General features: G+C 41.6%; 2 protein-coding genes across 6 annotated transcripts in view; one reads left to right on the forward strand and one right to left on the reverse strand.

The window, feature by feature from the left end:
* mms22l (MMS22-like, DNA repair protein) overlaps positions 1-13,687 on the forward strand; it is an 18,200-nt gene extending 4,513 nt beyond the window's left edge. The window contains exons 12-26 of the mRNA XM_067509058.1: positions 1-64; positions 412-647; positions 2,692-2,908; positions 3,044-3,333; positions 7,757-7,941; positions 8,285-8,435; positions 9,208-9,344; positions 9,798-9,940; positions 10,096-10,252; positions 10,405-10,550; positions 10,666-10,877; positions 10,971-11,137; positions 11,963-12,059; positions 12,214-12,381; positions 12,559-13,687. The exon at positions 1-64 is cut by the window's left edge and continues 56 nt beyond it. Coding sequence (XP_067365159.1) covers positions 1-64; positions 412-647; positions 2,692-2,908; positions 3,044-3,333; positions 7,757-7,941; positions 8,285-8,435; positions 9,208-9,344; positions 9,798-9,940; positions 10,096-10,252; positions 10,405-10,550; positions 10,666-10,877; positions 10,971-11,137; positions 11,963-12,059; positions 12,214-12,381; positions 12,559-12,634 — 2,446 coding nt within the window. The 3' untranslated portion in view covers positions 12,635-13,687. The remainder of the gene's footprint in view (positions 65-411; positions 648-2,691; positions 2,909-3,043; positions 3,334-7,756; positions 7,942-8,284; positions 8,436-9,207; positions 9,345-9,797; positions 9,941-10,095; positions 10,253-10,404; positions 10,551-10,665; positions 10,878-10,970; positions 11,138-11,962; positions 12,060-12,213; positions 12,382-12,558) is intronic.
* The window catches only part of klhl32 (kelch-like family member 32), a 23,398-nt gene continuing 21,597 nt past the window's right edge, over positions 13,639-15,439 (reverse strand). For all 5 annotated transcript variants that reach the window (XM_067509069.1, XM_067509066.1, XM_067509068.1 and 2 more), the window contains one exon: positions 13,639-14,777. In XM_067509069.1, coding sequence (XP_067365170.1) covers positions 14,616-14,777 — 162 coding nt within the window. In that variant the 3' untranslated portion in view covers positions 13,639-14,615. The remainder of the gene's footprint in view (positions 14,778-15,439) is intronic.

A 15,439-nucleotide genomic window follows, 5' to 3' on the forward strand; every position in this document is an offset into this window, starting at 1 on the left:
CCTGCTTTGGGAACCGAGCACCAGCGCCGTCTCGACCTTATGGGATTACTACAGCAAAAATCTGGTGAGGACACAGGATTATGAAATGCTGTGGTCACTCGGTGCAGAAAAACAAACATGAAGTCCACACTAGATCTGTTACCTCATTTTAACCATATTTTTAAACATTAGACCAACTTTAGCTTTGCTTTTGTTAATTTTTATGAACCTAACTGTTTGAAGTAGTGAGATATGTTACTCAATTTACTTATCTTAAGAGTTCCACATTTTTATTTTCAACACACTTAAATTTTTTTGTCTTGTTGGTGACTACAATTCAGATTGTAGAAATAAAGAGAAATCATGCACCAGATTTTCCTATTTAAACCAAGGTCTGTATAATTACATGAACTTTTGTCCCTTTCACCCCAGAGTGCATCATTCATCGTGCCTTGGCTTGGGCTGTCTGGTCTGGGCACCCTGTGCAAGACGCCCTTGGCTCTGTTGGAGCAGGCCCGCAGCTGCTGCTCTCTTTCTCCCCTTTACTCTCCAGGACACACCCAGCTCTACCGCTCTGCCAACTCCTTCCACATCTTCCTTAGGGTGTTGGCCCTGTGCCTCTCCCAAGACAAGGCTGGTGGAGTCCCACAGAGACAGATAAAAGGAAGGTAAAGATAGGGGATGGTCTGGGAGATCTTACAGTTGTTGGTCCTTCAGTTTCACCTCCACTTTAAAAAGTAGGTCTAACAATCGTCAAGTCATCTCAGCATCATATATTGTACATACATTTGGAGGGTAGGTTTTAAAATCAGGATTAGATTTTGTAGCATTTCTTTTTCTCCTCGGTTTTTTAATATGTTGTGTTTGTGCATACTTGCATTAATACACAGTCCGTGTGTGTTTGCACATCATCATGCATTTCAGTCTTGTTTGTGTGCGTGCCAGATGCACAGCAGTCTCCCAGTGCGTCTTTGATATTTACTCAGGCCCCCCAGTGGAGCAGGTGTCTCAGGAGTCAACCACCTGCTCTTCAGCACAGACCAGAGCCAAAGAGCCTCCTACTGATGTGCACACACACTGTGCACCTGCTCCCTAGAGCAGTGACATGGTTTCAGAATGTGTGAGGCTGTTGGATGTAGAAAGAGTGTTTGTCTTTGTGAGGCAAAGTACGAAAGAAGAAAGGCTAGATTAGAAGCTGATGTGCTCATGAGAACCAAGCACTGGACCATCCTATATCCCAGGCCGGCTGAGCGCCAGAGAGAGGCAGCCGTAGATAAATCCGCTTAATGACTTCCCTCTGTCTGGAATGTGCTCAGTAGCACTGCAGACATGGAGGCTAATTAGCTAACGAGCATGGCGGTTAATTCGCCTTAACGAAGCTGTGTTGGTTTCCAACATGGCTAGATAGAGGAGCTTGGGTGGTGAGGAGCAGGGGGATGTGGGTGGTAGGCAGTCTGGCAACAGCTAGGCTGGGCTGGTACAGGTCCAGAGCTCTCCCCCCTCCATCTCTACTTTCCTCAACCAAAACCATCACCACTACTTCCCTCCTCCCCTTCAGGAGGCGTGAGGCGCGCTGACTGTATTACTACAACATTTCGGCATTGTTCCCACTCCTGGCCGGGCTCTGCGGGACACCCGCAACGACCAGATTAATGGGATTGACTGTAAGCATGTTGCTCTCCAACGCTGGGAGTTAGGAGCATCTGCTCGCCTCCGGAAAAAAAAGCTGTCCGGAATAAACAAACAGACAGACAGAAAATCCCCACTGCTCCCTCCCAGTGTGCTGCTTATATCCCTGTTACATATTACTCATTCATCTATTTAAATCTCCCTCTCCTCACACTCTGATGGCATGCTTGGCCACCTTCTCCTTTTATAGTCCTCTGTGGGTGTAACTAAATGGAATTTAGTGTTAACCTGGTCTTTCTCAGTTCCTCTCTCTATTTTCTCCACTCTTTAATATCAGTCATACTTCTTACACAGAGTTTGTCTTGGGATACTCGCTGTTTATGTTTTGACCCAAACAGCAGCTCTCCTCACCTGTGTGGGCTGTATCTGTATTTGGGAGTTGGGGTGGAAAAGGAGGGGCCTCCAGCCTTCTGTGTTTTCTTGCCAGGCAAGCAAACAGCAAGCTGTGTGTGTGTGCGTGTATGTATGTGTGTTTGTTTGGTTTTATTGATCTCTCTCTGGTGTTGCAGTAAATTGGTTTGGCTGTAGTGAGAGGGACCAAGCGCCTACTGCTGTGTGTCTGAGTGTCTCTGACATTTAACATGATCTTTAAAGGCATTTCTCCACAGTGCCCGCAGGATCTAAAAACGTGCTGGGTGGTTCTCTGTTCGCCCCTCACCCCTAACGCGCGCACACACGCACACACACTGGACACACATTGCTTAGGCAGCCCAGCCTCTCCCCTGGAGCTGAGAAGGTGATGAAGGCAGGTGGTAAGATGTGTGGTGGGGGTGGAAAGTTCAGTTAGCTAGCATTTAAAGTCAGGAGTATCAGAAGAACAAATTGCCTCAGATAAGTTGGTCAGTAAAACTAAGCAAGGGATTGAAATAGAATTTTAAAAAACATACAAACAATATTTTCCTTCTAAATGAAGTGATCTTTTAAAGAACACAAATTGTGAATGACCACTGACTGTCTATCTCTTTTGACATGTTTTGAAATGTCATGACATGTTTTTTTCCCTCTATTATCCTCTGTTTCCAGGATTTATTCCAAGTTCTCCTCTAAGAAGATGTCGGAAATGTCAGAGGCAGGCCTTTTGAACTTCATGCTGCTGTTTCTGGTGGTGGCCCAGCAGGTAGATTTGGAGGATGTAGCCAGCAGAGCCTGTGAGCTCTTAAGCCTTCTTCCCTCTAACTGCCACCCCAGGCAACGCACCCTGGTCTGGAGGGGACAGCTATCACTGCTGTTGTTGTTTCAGGTATGATTGTCAATCAGAAATGAACCTAGAAATGTATTGTTACAAGCCAGGCAGACAAAAAAGGTACACAGGCCACCAATTCAGTTTTTTTTTTTTTTTTACATTGTGGGATTTGTATTCATTTATTTTTTTCAGGAGAGGAATCTTGACGTTGGTGCCCAGGCCAACTGGCTGGCTTCCTCCTTTAATCAGATGGCCAAAGAATTCTACAGTAAGACCACTGAGGTCTCTCGCAAACTTGCCCTCTGGGAGCCACTTGGTTCCTATCTGGAGGGTGTGGCTGAGGTCTTTGAGACTAGCCCAAATCTTAGCTTGTCAGAGGAAAAGCTGCTCAACGAAGGGTTTGATTGGTTGCTGCCAGCTTGCCGCCAGTCAGAGCTGAATTCAGCCTTGGGCTGTCTGCAGATCATTCTTGCCCAGCTTAGGTAAGACACCTGGTGTGAATATGCGTCAAACCCCAGGTATCTCTTAATTTGTCCCCTGTTTCTCTCTTACGTTTGCTCACTAATAACTGCTTCGTCCCAGATATTAGACATATTCAGATGGATGTTCTCTGGCTACAGTAAAAGTAAGCTTTTATTAAAATCTGATAAGTGGGCTGTTCTGCTTGTCCCTACCCAGCACAGAGACCAATCACTTCTCAGACTGACAATAGGCAGATTGTACTGTCTGCAAGAAAGACTGTGCGTAAAGACCTTGTGGGGCATTGAGGCCCCTGTTAGTCTCTGGGGGCAGATTGGCCCCTAGGTCACCCTCAGCAGGTGCTGTTGGAACCCTGAGTAAAATTACAGGCCCAAGGGAACCTCTATAGACACTACTGTGGTCATGGGGATGGCAGTAGTGCTATGGGTGTGTTGAGAGACTAAGCGTCAGGATGGGTTCAGCTGTAGGACACTGGTTTTTGTTACATGAACAACCCCAGCAGAAGGTTAGAGAATCACTGCTGAAACAGAGTCTGTTTATGTGGATGAAGTAGAGGTGGGAAAATAAGCAACAGTAGACAGAATCAGGTGAGTTTGAGAGGCTGTAGAGAGGAAGATTATGTGTAATTGTTCAGTGCATGGTAGTTATATCAGGTGTTGCCTTACATTTCACTCATTGGTAATATAAAATATTGATTGATTTAAATCAGAAAGTTGCCAAATATTCTACAAATCTTAGCAAGTCCTCAAATATACCTGGTTTTGCTCTGCTTTTCAGTACGCATGTGACTTCAAATATTTAATCTTCCCCTGAAAATATTGTGTTTCTGTGGAGTTTTAGTAAGTACTCAAAGTATTACTGCCACCACTTTATACTTGGATTACTGCACTTACAAAAGGTTATTAAATGAGCTGAAACAGTAGAATAAGGACACTGTAAATTGATACAAACCCTCTCACTATTTCATGTAGGTGTATAATTGTTTTAATTCTCCAGTGTATACATTCACGCTCCACCCTGCACACACACACACACGATCCTACACACCTGCCCACAGACCAAAAGTGAAACACTAACCCAAATGTACGCTTTTATTCCAATGCTGGGCTTGCATTACACAGCACGCCTTTAGCTTTGCTAATTCCCAAACTTCCCATCTAGGATCTCGGGGTTGGAGGGCAAACATTTGCACATTAATGGCCAAGGAGAGACAGAGAGAGAGAGAAAAAAGATAACTCCCAGAGGCCTTCTGTAGCCCAGACCACACTGACCTATTTAACCAAAAAGAAAAAAAAAAAACATGCTCTTTCCAATCTGTCCCACCAAATTAAACATAATACTTCGCCCTGGCAATTCTCGGTATCTCTTTGTGATTAATGCCTTTTCTGTGACACAATTAATGGGTAATTATGTAGCCTGGCAAATTTAGGCTGTGCATCATTATGTCTATTAAGAGCCGTGTGGAATCTGCACACATTAAGAGAATTATTGTGCCAATCGCTGAGGCAGCGGAGGGTCCGAATATTCACTCTTGATAGCTATTGCCATGGTACTGAGGCAAAAAGCCAGTCCCAGGCATAATTCCTCAGTTTGATTCCTTCCCATGACCCTCCGCTATGGGAGAGTGGGGGTGGCACTGGCTGATGAGGTGAGCTGGCTTTGGCACACCCCGGTTAGATGTGTTTTTGGTGCACACAATTAATCCTCATCTCTTTGTTTTGATAAAATACAAAGGCACCCCTGTGAAGTGTTTACCTTTATAAGCATTAAGACTGTTTACCTAATCCATCTATCCATTCATTATCTGTAACCACTTATCCTGTTTAGGGCTGGAGTGTATTCCAGCCTTCACTGGGCAAGAGGCAGTGTGCACGTTGGACAGGTCACCAGTCTTTCTCAGGGCCAACACCGAGAGACATACTCAGACAACTATTCACACACATTCACACCTATGTGTATCCTCCCCCAGTCTTTTATTATCCTTTTATGTAGAGATAGCAAAAAGAGTGAAACAAACAAACAAAAAAAAAATCATCAACATAATAAATGCACATTCAGTACAAATGTTCATTTATTGTCACAATAAAAATATTGGTCAGAGTGTATAAAAAGAAAGTCGAAGAAAAATAAGGCAAATTATATCGTTTCAAAAGTTTGCATTCCCCTTGAAAAACCCTCTAGGTACTTAACTATAATATGTAAATGGTTTTTGATCTTTTTGTTAAATAAACAAAAGCACTTGCTGCATGATAAGTGGCACCAAGTGTGTTAAATTGGGCTCACACATTCTATTTGCAAGTGGGTCAATCTACAGGGGCAGTCTCATGCAGTTTGCTGAGAACAGCAAAAACAATCGGATCAGGAAAGCTTCTTTCAGAAGACCTCAAAATGAAATTGATAAATCTTCATAACATAACATGGACAAAGAGTCTTCCAAAAAGTGGAAGACCAAGAACAATAACTGAAAGAGAGGCTAAGAAAATTACTTGAAATTGTTGTAAGAAGCTAAAACAAACAGCAGGGGAACCGACAAAGTCCTTAGAGACAACTGGAATAAAACATCTCCACTCTCAGCTATAGTCTGGGCAAGCCTGGATTGTTTGGGAGAAAAGCATGCAGGTAGCCATTGCTTACTGCCAGACATACAGCAGCACATCTGGAGAATGCTAAGGAGCATGTGAATAAAAGTTATGGAACAAGAGTATGTGGTCTGATGATGCCAAAGTAAAACAAATTTCAAGTATCTGTGGTTTAAAAAAACAACAACAACAAATACCTGCCTATGAGAGGAAAAAAACTCCCACAGTCAAACATAGTAAAGTCTCACTGATTGGGGGATTCCAATACCTGTCTGCATAAAGTAGAAAGAAGAATGAATATTAAATATTAGAATACCAAATATTAGATTTTAAAGTGAAGCCTCATGTCATCACTCAGAAAGGTAAAAAGGAAGAGGCAGTGGATCTTTCGACAAGACCGTGATCTAAAGCACAAAGCAAAGCCAACTCAAGAATGGTTAAAAAAGAGTAAGGTGAATGTTTTAACATGGTCTTCACAGTCTGCAGACTTAAATATAATTGAAAACCTGTGGATAGCTTTGAAGGCTGTACATGGCAGACGACTAAGCAATTTGCGAGACTTGGAACAATTATGCCATGAAGAATTGGCTAAAATTACACCTGAAAGCAAATGCTGCTCAGAGGGTAACCAAAGAGGTTTGAAAATGTTATAAAGGCAAAGGGAGGACTTACATAGTATTGTGAGAATGGGCTGCAAACTTTGACGTTCCATTGACCATTTTTGCTCGGATGATGAACCTTTGCACTAGCTGTGTGTGCATTAACTTGATAATGGAAAAATGTCTTTGTTTTACTCTGTTTGCCATTTCAAAAAAAGGTTAGCCAAATACTTGCACTTAACTTTACACCTATCTGTTTTGAAAGATCATAAAATCCATAAAAAGTGGCCATAGATTACGTTCAGGTTGTGCATTAATGTGTGTTTAATGTGTCACTGTCGGTCACTGTTAGGGTGCTATATTTTTATCTAGTGTGTCTGTGTGTTGGTTGCAGCTGGGCAAAGGGTTAAACAGGGTCCTTACTCGTTGATTGGTGCGTGTGTGCATTGTAAGAACGTGTAGTGAGGAAGATTAAGTGGGGTCTCTGACGATGTCTTGTACAATGAGGGTTGATGGGTGTGAAAGGCCCATTCCGCAGTAGTAACAAGGCTAATGAATTCAGACTCTAATCGATTGTTTCAGCTCTCTCTGGATTAGATGCAACCTTGCTGGAAGGGAAGGTACCATCAAGGTGTGTGTGTGTGCGCCATGGCTGCAAAAAAGAATGCATGGTTGTAGATGGGATTGAAGAGGGGGTTTTCTAGTTCCTCTTTCGTCCTCTCCCTGCACACCTCAACCTCTGCATCCCCACACCCTTATCCGGGCGAATGAGGGGGACAGGAGGATCATCTCCAGTCTAAATGAGATTACAGCTCCTTCAGCTGCTTATCTGGGCTAATGCCAGCCACTGTGGGGCTGCTGTAGCGGCTGGGGCCAGGGCCAAGGATGAACCAGAAGAGCCAAAATGAAGTCTGTGTACAGGGGATCAGCATTAGGCTACACTCTATGGCTATAATATCCTCCTCTTCTTCCCCACCTCTACTTCCACCCTGCTCTGCTCCACACTGAAGCGCACCGTCGCACCCAGTAATCCCCCAGGGGAGAGGAAAGCAGAAGAGAGAAAAAAAGGGAAAACACATGAAGGAGTGAAAGAGAGAAACAGGGGAGCAAAAGGATTTGAGAAAGTATGGGGCAGAATAAGGGGGGTGTGAATGTTTACACAAGGGGAAGCTCTTTTTTGGGATTTTTCATTGGTTAAATTTGTTTACCTGCTTTCTTTGTGTTGTTTGTGTTTATGTCCTTTTTAGACGGGTCCATCGGCACAGTGTCCAGTCAGCTCCCACCTTGGCCTGGGCTCCAACAGCTACTGCCACTATAGCGAAAGAGCGCCACCTAGCGGTAGCAACAGCAGTTTGGGTGCACTTCTTTCCCTTTTTGCGCAGCCTACGCCTCTCACAGACCCCTCCAGCACAGCTGGCAGATGCAGCTGCAGGTCAGTAATTCCCACTGGTAGGAAAAAACACACTGATTAGAGAGTGGAAATGACTGGGGAAAGATAGGGTGGAGGAGAGCCGAACACATTTCGGAAAAGGGTTAGAAAAATGTATTTGTGACAACAGATAATGAATTTATCTTACCATCTGACATGAAGACACGATTTGAATGACAGTTTGATCGACCATTAGTAGTTAGGAAGGAGAATAAAATGCTTTTTATGAATGAAAATATTGTGAATACATGGAGATGGTAAGTATTTCAACAAATATGTCAGGAAGTAAGCTTTATGTGTTCACAGAGTAATTCACAGAAAACTGAACAAATTTTGTCTTCCTCAGGATTCACCCTGCTCGCTTTTGACATGCCTTGCTCGGCACCCCAGGACCTTCAGCCTAACCCAGTCCTCTCCATCATGCAGTGCTTTGGCTGGGACGACATGGTTCACCCACTTCTCGTGACTCGCTACCTTCCCCACCTGCTCCAGAACAGGTACCTTGGCAATTACCTTGGCAGATTTACCCTGTGTTGCTACATCAGAATCACAAAGCATTTTTACCTCATCACTGCAAATGGAAAAACATTGGGTCAGTCAGATAAGGATGATTTACTCCTGTGTTCCTGTCAGCTTGTCAAGCTTCATCATACAGCACACCACTTCACAAAATTGTTTTTTTATAGGTCCTGTAAATATATTGGCAAGTATATATTTAACCAATTAGGCACAGAGTGTCCTTGGTATCATGAAAATAGGTTTTAATGAAGAAATTGCATCTTGCCTCTAAACAGAATACCAAATGTAATACATTTTCAAAATTACACTCTAGGGTAGAAAACGTGACTGTTTCAGCCTCAGAGGTCCTCTTCAGACACTGCCAAGTGATATTAAGTTACTACACCTGAATATAAGAGTAGAACAAGGACACTGCATGTTTTTATAGTGTAAAAGTACCAGCCTGCCAAGGTTCCTTTCTCTACAGTTTGAATTGCCACTGATATGTGCTATATAAAATTAAGTAATTAAATTCACGTAAAAATGTTATTAAATTGACATGTTTTATATAAACTTATATTATACTATAATTCAGAAGAACTCTGATAGGAAGAGACAATAAAAGTGAATTTAACAATACTTAACAGTTTACAGTTTTTGTTACCTTATTTTTAGTTCCGTCCTTCTCCTCTATTATAAAGTATTTTGTCTTAGACAATTTAACCAAATTTTTTATAGGCACACACTTCATTTCTGTCTCCCTCTTTTTAGTGAGCTGGTGTCCTCACTGAGCACAGATTCTGGTGTTGTGTCAGGTTCACCACAAAGCTTATCAGTAAGGGCCTGGTTTAGATGTGTTCTACAGCAGCACCTTCACAAGAATGCCGACGGGTCTGACAGCCGAACAGGTAATACATTTTATCATATTATAAATCTTCACATACAATTTGAAATATGAATATTAACTAACTAGTCATTCTACACATAGTCCCACTGGACAGGAAATAGCGAACTCTTCAAGAGGGTCACATCAAATTTACATCGATATCCAACTTTATATCACAACCAATTTTATGTAGTACCTTTTCATTTGTATATAAGATAAGATAAACCTTTATCATCCCTCAGTGGGGAAATTTCCAAATGGTAAATGGTCATGCTTATATAGCACTTGTATCCAAAGCGCTTTACAATGTTGCTTTTCATTCACCCATTCACACACTAAAGATGGCAGCTGCCATACGAGGTGACCCACCTTATCCACCAAAAGCAACTTGGGGTTCAGTGTCTTGCCCAAGTACACCTTTGACATGTAGGAGGGACTGGGAGTCAAACCACTGACCCTGTGGTCTATTTTTCAGCTCGTGCTGTTGAGGAACAGTTGTGTGAACTGACCCGGCTTGTGCTGAGGCTACCTGAAGTGGACAGTCTGCTCCAGAGAGCTGGCCTTCAGCTCACAACCACCAGGCTTGAAACCACTCCAGCACTGGAGATGTTTGTCAAGGTAACACATGCTCAAAGTTGACAAACACACTGTGGTATGTTAGTCATATCAGCCATGTCCTTTTTATCAGTTTATATGATATCAGCATTTTATGATGTATGCTTAGTATGGTTTTTCATCAGTGCCTTTGCTCATCTCTATTGTCATTGTTTAAGGCTGTAGGTATTGTATACAGTGGACTGCAGGTTTTGTCTGATCGTTCAGCCATGGTGACCAAAGCCCTAGACTACACTGGAGACATCCTAAAACACATTAAACCCTCTTTGGTCAGCAAAAACCAAGAGGGACTGCAGCTTGCCTATTGGGCAGTTGGTAAGTGTTAAGCTCATATAGGCAAAACACTATTCAAATCTCCTGGAAGTTATTTTTTTTAATTATGTGTTGCAATTCACAGGATAGATATGTTAATAGTATTATTCCTGCAATTGTGTTTCTGATTCAGTTTCCCGCTTTGTGTGACTCAGGGCTCATAGTAAAGCACTGGAGCCCCCTGCTGGCCACATCTAAAGCCCAGCAGCTGTTGTTCCGCATTGTGGATGGGCTTCTGCTTCCCCACAGCCTCTCACAGCAAGATAAGGCTCTCAAAGACAGCCTGCCCCTGTATTTACAGGTTAGGACACACATATATCATACACTGAAACACATTTTGGACAAAACCATTTCACCACTCATGTATCTGTAATTAATTTTCAATCTAAAATGTCCTATTTCCTATTGTCCTCCAGGGTCTGTCAGTGGCTTCCAGTGTGTCTCAGTCACAGGGTGCCTACTTGAAGCAGCAGCTCCGCTCTGTTATTCGTAGATACCTGGACCATTTCCTTCCTGCTTCACCCTCCATAGCCATCATCAGCAACCACCCAGTTCTTCTTGGTGCCTGTGAAGCTACTCCAACAAAACGTGGGGCAGTGCTTAGGAGGACGATTCTGGAGGTGCTTAGGTAGGTGCCTCCCCCACCCACTGCAACATTGGCTTTGGTGGGAATATCTTATCTAGATTGATATCACGTCTAACAAATGTATGCGTGTTACAGCGAGAGCTTCCTAAAGTTCAAAGGTCAAGCCCCTCCACCTCGCTTAGCTTCAGTTCTGATGTTCGTGCTGGAGCTTCTGAGGCGAAACAATGATTCAGACCCAGCCCTCCTCACTCTGGCCCTTCCATCTCTGCTGCGCTGTGTGATGCTGGTCAACGAGCCGCAGGGTAAGTGATGCTTATGCATAACAAACACTCAAAAGATTATAAAGCGTGTGTTATTTGCATTGTGTTTAAGTGTTTGATATAGAGAGCAAGCACTAAAAAACATAGAAGATCAACGGCTGTCCCCCGGTCCCTTCAGGGGTCGCCACAGTTTGAATGTGTTCCGCACATTGATTTGGCATGGGTTTTTACACCAGATGCCCTTCCTGCCGCAACCCTCTCATTTTTTATCAGGGCTCGGGAGGGGGGCCACAGCTGATGGGGTGGGAATCAAACTCTTCTGCATCCCAATCCAGTGCTCTACCACTTTTCCACTAAGCCACGTAATGTGGCTAGCACTGGCAATATGTTTTTCTAGCAATCTGGGATCTGGGAGTCAGTGTTTCCCTGTGCGAAGAAACCAATTAAATGTCTCACATTTCTTGATACTTAAATTGTTGGTCCCAGCCAATCCTGACTGGCATAACTTTCTTCTGATAGTTCTCATTATTTCATACAGAGAGCACTTTTGTGATCTACTATATACGGACCAGGGTTAAGTAAATAACCTGATACTTTTTTAACATCCTTACATCTTGTCTTTCTCAAATCCCATGTATTAATTATTCGTGAAATTGTTATTTATAGTAAATCTGTATATATGTGTATCTGTAAATATTTACAACTTTAAATGCAATAATCACAATACTTCACATGGTTCTTATAATGTTATCAGTGCTATTTGTAGCTTAAATTATAAAGAAAAAAACATTTAGACAGTCAAGTTTGTGTTTATAGTGATCACTGAATGGCAGTCTAATGATAACTGTGTTTTTTTTCTCTGTGCAGTGAGTAAGACAGGGACAGATGCCTTACAGCTTGTGGTGGAGCGATGTGCTGCTGCATCTACAGAGGGACCGTGCGACCAGATGATCACTGTCTTACGGTAATTGACAATAATGTCTAATAATAAATATCTGCACCTGTGTTCTAACTGATTGGCGTTCTACACAAAAAGCATAAGCAGAGAGTAAAACTACATTCGAGCCTATTTTGCCGTGTAATGGTTATCACAGTTTGTATCATGGCCGTGCTTCTAGGTCGTTTGTGGAGGAGAATGAAGGAGTCTACGACAGACAGGTATACAGTGTTCTGGAAACGGTAGCTGTTTTAGATCCCTCTGTGGTACACGCTCTCATTCCCAGCCTGTCTCTCAGTCTGAGGAACACTGAACACAAGAGAGGACTAGGGAAGAACATTGCCTTGAGGTAAGCAAGCACATGAATTGCATCCTAAATCTATGTAGACAGCATTCATCGCCTTAAACTATTTTTACATTGTGTTGTCAATAAACATCTTTTCTGGTTCTGAACTAGAACTGTTCTTTGGCTGTCCTCTCTATTGAATTACTCCACTAACGTAAATGGTATGTCTCTTTCTAACAGGACTGCATATAGGAAGTTGCTGTGCCTCCTTGGGGAGAGTGGGCAGGCTGAAATAACCAGTCTGGAAGCGGACTGAGAAGTCGTTTAAAAAAGAAGGAGCAGCTCCAAGACATAGCACCACCTCCAAGAAATCTCTCATTAGTCATACAAACCATCCACTTTGACCATGTTTTTAAATTTGGTCATCAGTAAGGGTATTTTGCTAGATATGACATCCATTCAGCATTATCTGTGATAATGTTAAAACCTAATATGCTGGAAAATGCATAACATTATTACTTTAATGGCCCTATCAGTTGTACTTCAAATGTTCTTCATGTATGACCCTTTCCTCCTGTCATGGATACCACACTGTACATTATGTAAAAGAGATGGCGCTTTGCATTTGGCCAGATTATTAATGAAATAAAATGTGTAAATAAATATGAATGTACTCATAACACCTTATCTTGCCATGTTTTCCTGAATCTTATAGCACGAGAGATGAGGAATGCGAGCAATGAAGTGAGCACAGACTATTTGTGCTTACACCATCAGGTGCTGGATCTGACTCTACTCACTTGGCACTTCAAATTATAGATTTGATGACAGTCGTGGGCGAGCCCAAAGAGTTCCGTCACAGAAAAAGTGAGTAAAGGAGGGTAGTACTGTTTGTTCCAATTCTCTCTCTCTCTCTCTCTCTCTCTCTCTCTCTCTCTCTCTCTCTCTCTCTTTCCAAGTCGCAACAATTTCTAGCAATCCAGCTTTAGTTTGCACCTAATCACATGAAGTCGCACTCCTGTCTCAACCAATCATCTAGTCCCATTTTCTGTCATTGCTAGTCATTTTCAAGCCTCATCAAACTGCAGTGTATCCCGTTATCTGAGTGGCTTTCTGCTGTACTGCATTTCTTCTCCTGTAGGAAATGGATGCAGAAGTATGCTAGTATAGATGATGACATATATATATATTTACAATACCTTATATAAAGATTTAAATTGGTGCTCATTTATCTATTATTACTAAATAATTTCACATAATACTGGTTACTTTCATTTTTCGCCATAGTTCTAACTAAAGTCTTCATAAAATACATTTCAATTCAAACCATTTATTTATGTTACTTATTTATTCAGAAACCTTTCCATGTATTTTTTTATACACATTGTTTAGGACAGAAGAGTGAACAGCAGGGATAATGTTTCCTCTATTTTGGTCAAAGTATGTTTTTGATAATCAGCATAATGTAGTTTTATTATCATATCATATACACTTTGGAGATGATTTAGCAGGCATTCTCTGAATAATGATAATGACCAGACATTCATCATTCGTCGTAGGTCATGAGCATAGTAAAAATCTCAGAGCCACTTACACAGGTGAGTCGATAACATACACACATAATTTAGTATGTCACTGCTGTTGCAGAATAATAAAGTCTTTTGAACAAAAATATGTGCACTGATGAGTTTCAGCCTCAGGTGCTCAACAATTGTTACCCGATCTGTAATGTCAGAGTACATGCAAGGCAATGAGAAAACAGCTTGCATTTTTGCATTTTGTGAAAACTGAGGTCTGATGGAATTCTTGGAGTTATTTTAAGTAGAAAAATTTGTTTTTTTGAATTCATGGATAATTATGTAATCAGCAATATCTGCTTGATGCAAGTCACTTATTTGGTAATATAATTGGCAATTCATACCTGTCTTTTTTTGGGAATAATCCCTGTGGAGTGTTTCTTTTAAACCTGCTCATCACATTTTTACTGGACACAAAAATGAATGGTCTCTCAGTCTCTAGGGAAATACAGCAGTTATGCTGCATTACTGTGAAAGTAGCCTGGGTCTGAGTTTCCTAGAAGCTTTCAGAATAGCATGGCTCTTGTGCATCAGAAAAGTAGTGTTATTAAAGTTGGGTCTCAAAGAAATCCCTGGACTCTGCTGTGACAGAGGTCACAGCTTCCAGATGATTAATATGATCACGTATATTTTTTGCAACCACTGACTGTCCAGAGTTGAGTTGAGGTTCCTCCACCTTCTGCTTATGCGTTGATGTTCATTTTGATGTTCATCGGTGTTTTAAACAACCCCTATCCTGTGATGGGGTACTTGTAGAGTCTGTAGGTTTGGGCAGGTGAAGTAAGGAGCAGGGAGAAAACACGTTGCTATCCCATTGGAGGCAAATGGCAGTGTTGGCCCATAGAAAACCTCCTCCTTTCCCTCTGTGCTCAGATCCAGCACCTGGAACGAGTACATTTATAAACAGTAGTAACATGTTCTTCTCATGTAAGAACATGTTAAGGAATAGCATCAAACTTAATACTGTGAAAAATACATTGTAGTGCATGTATTTGGTACTTAGTAAGTAAAGATGGAGTACTTTTAGGGAAGTATTTGCCATTTTACTTAAGTAGTGAGCTTGTTTATACCACCTTCTCATCTAGTGCAACTATCAGGTCAAAATGTCAGTTTGTCTAATTCTTTGGTTTATGACTTAATACTTGCATTGTGTTCTGTGAGTTTGGTATGTTAACAGCAGTGTGAAAAGTCTCTAAAGAAAAAAACAGCTTCTTTGTTCTTATTAGCTATTACTGTTATATCTATTGTCAGTCTTTTAAAGTAAGGTGATCCCAAAGACATTTCATTTCCAAAGTATACTGTTCTTTTACAACAACATTCATCGTTGCTAACCTTGAGTAGGATATTGCCTCAATATACTGTATTTATTGTGGTTACTATTTCCAGCAGATTGAGTTTGATTATTGGATAACGGTAAAGTTATATAGTACTGTTTGGTGTTAAACATGTAATATTATGTTTCTGACAGCATTACAATAAATCTATTACACATCATTAGACATGTGTTTCAAACAAAATTAACAGAGTAGTTGAATTCATACAGC

The sequence above is a fragment of the Channa argus genome, chromosome 7 (genome assembly GCF_033026475.1).
Source record: "Channa argus isolate prfri chromosome 7, Channa argus male v1.0, whole genome shotgun sequence".
Lineage (NCBI taxonomy): Eukaryota > Metazoa > Chordata > Actinopteri > Anabantiformes > Channidae > Channa > Channa argus.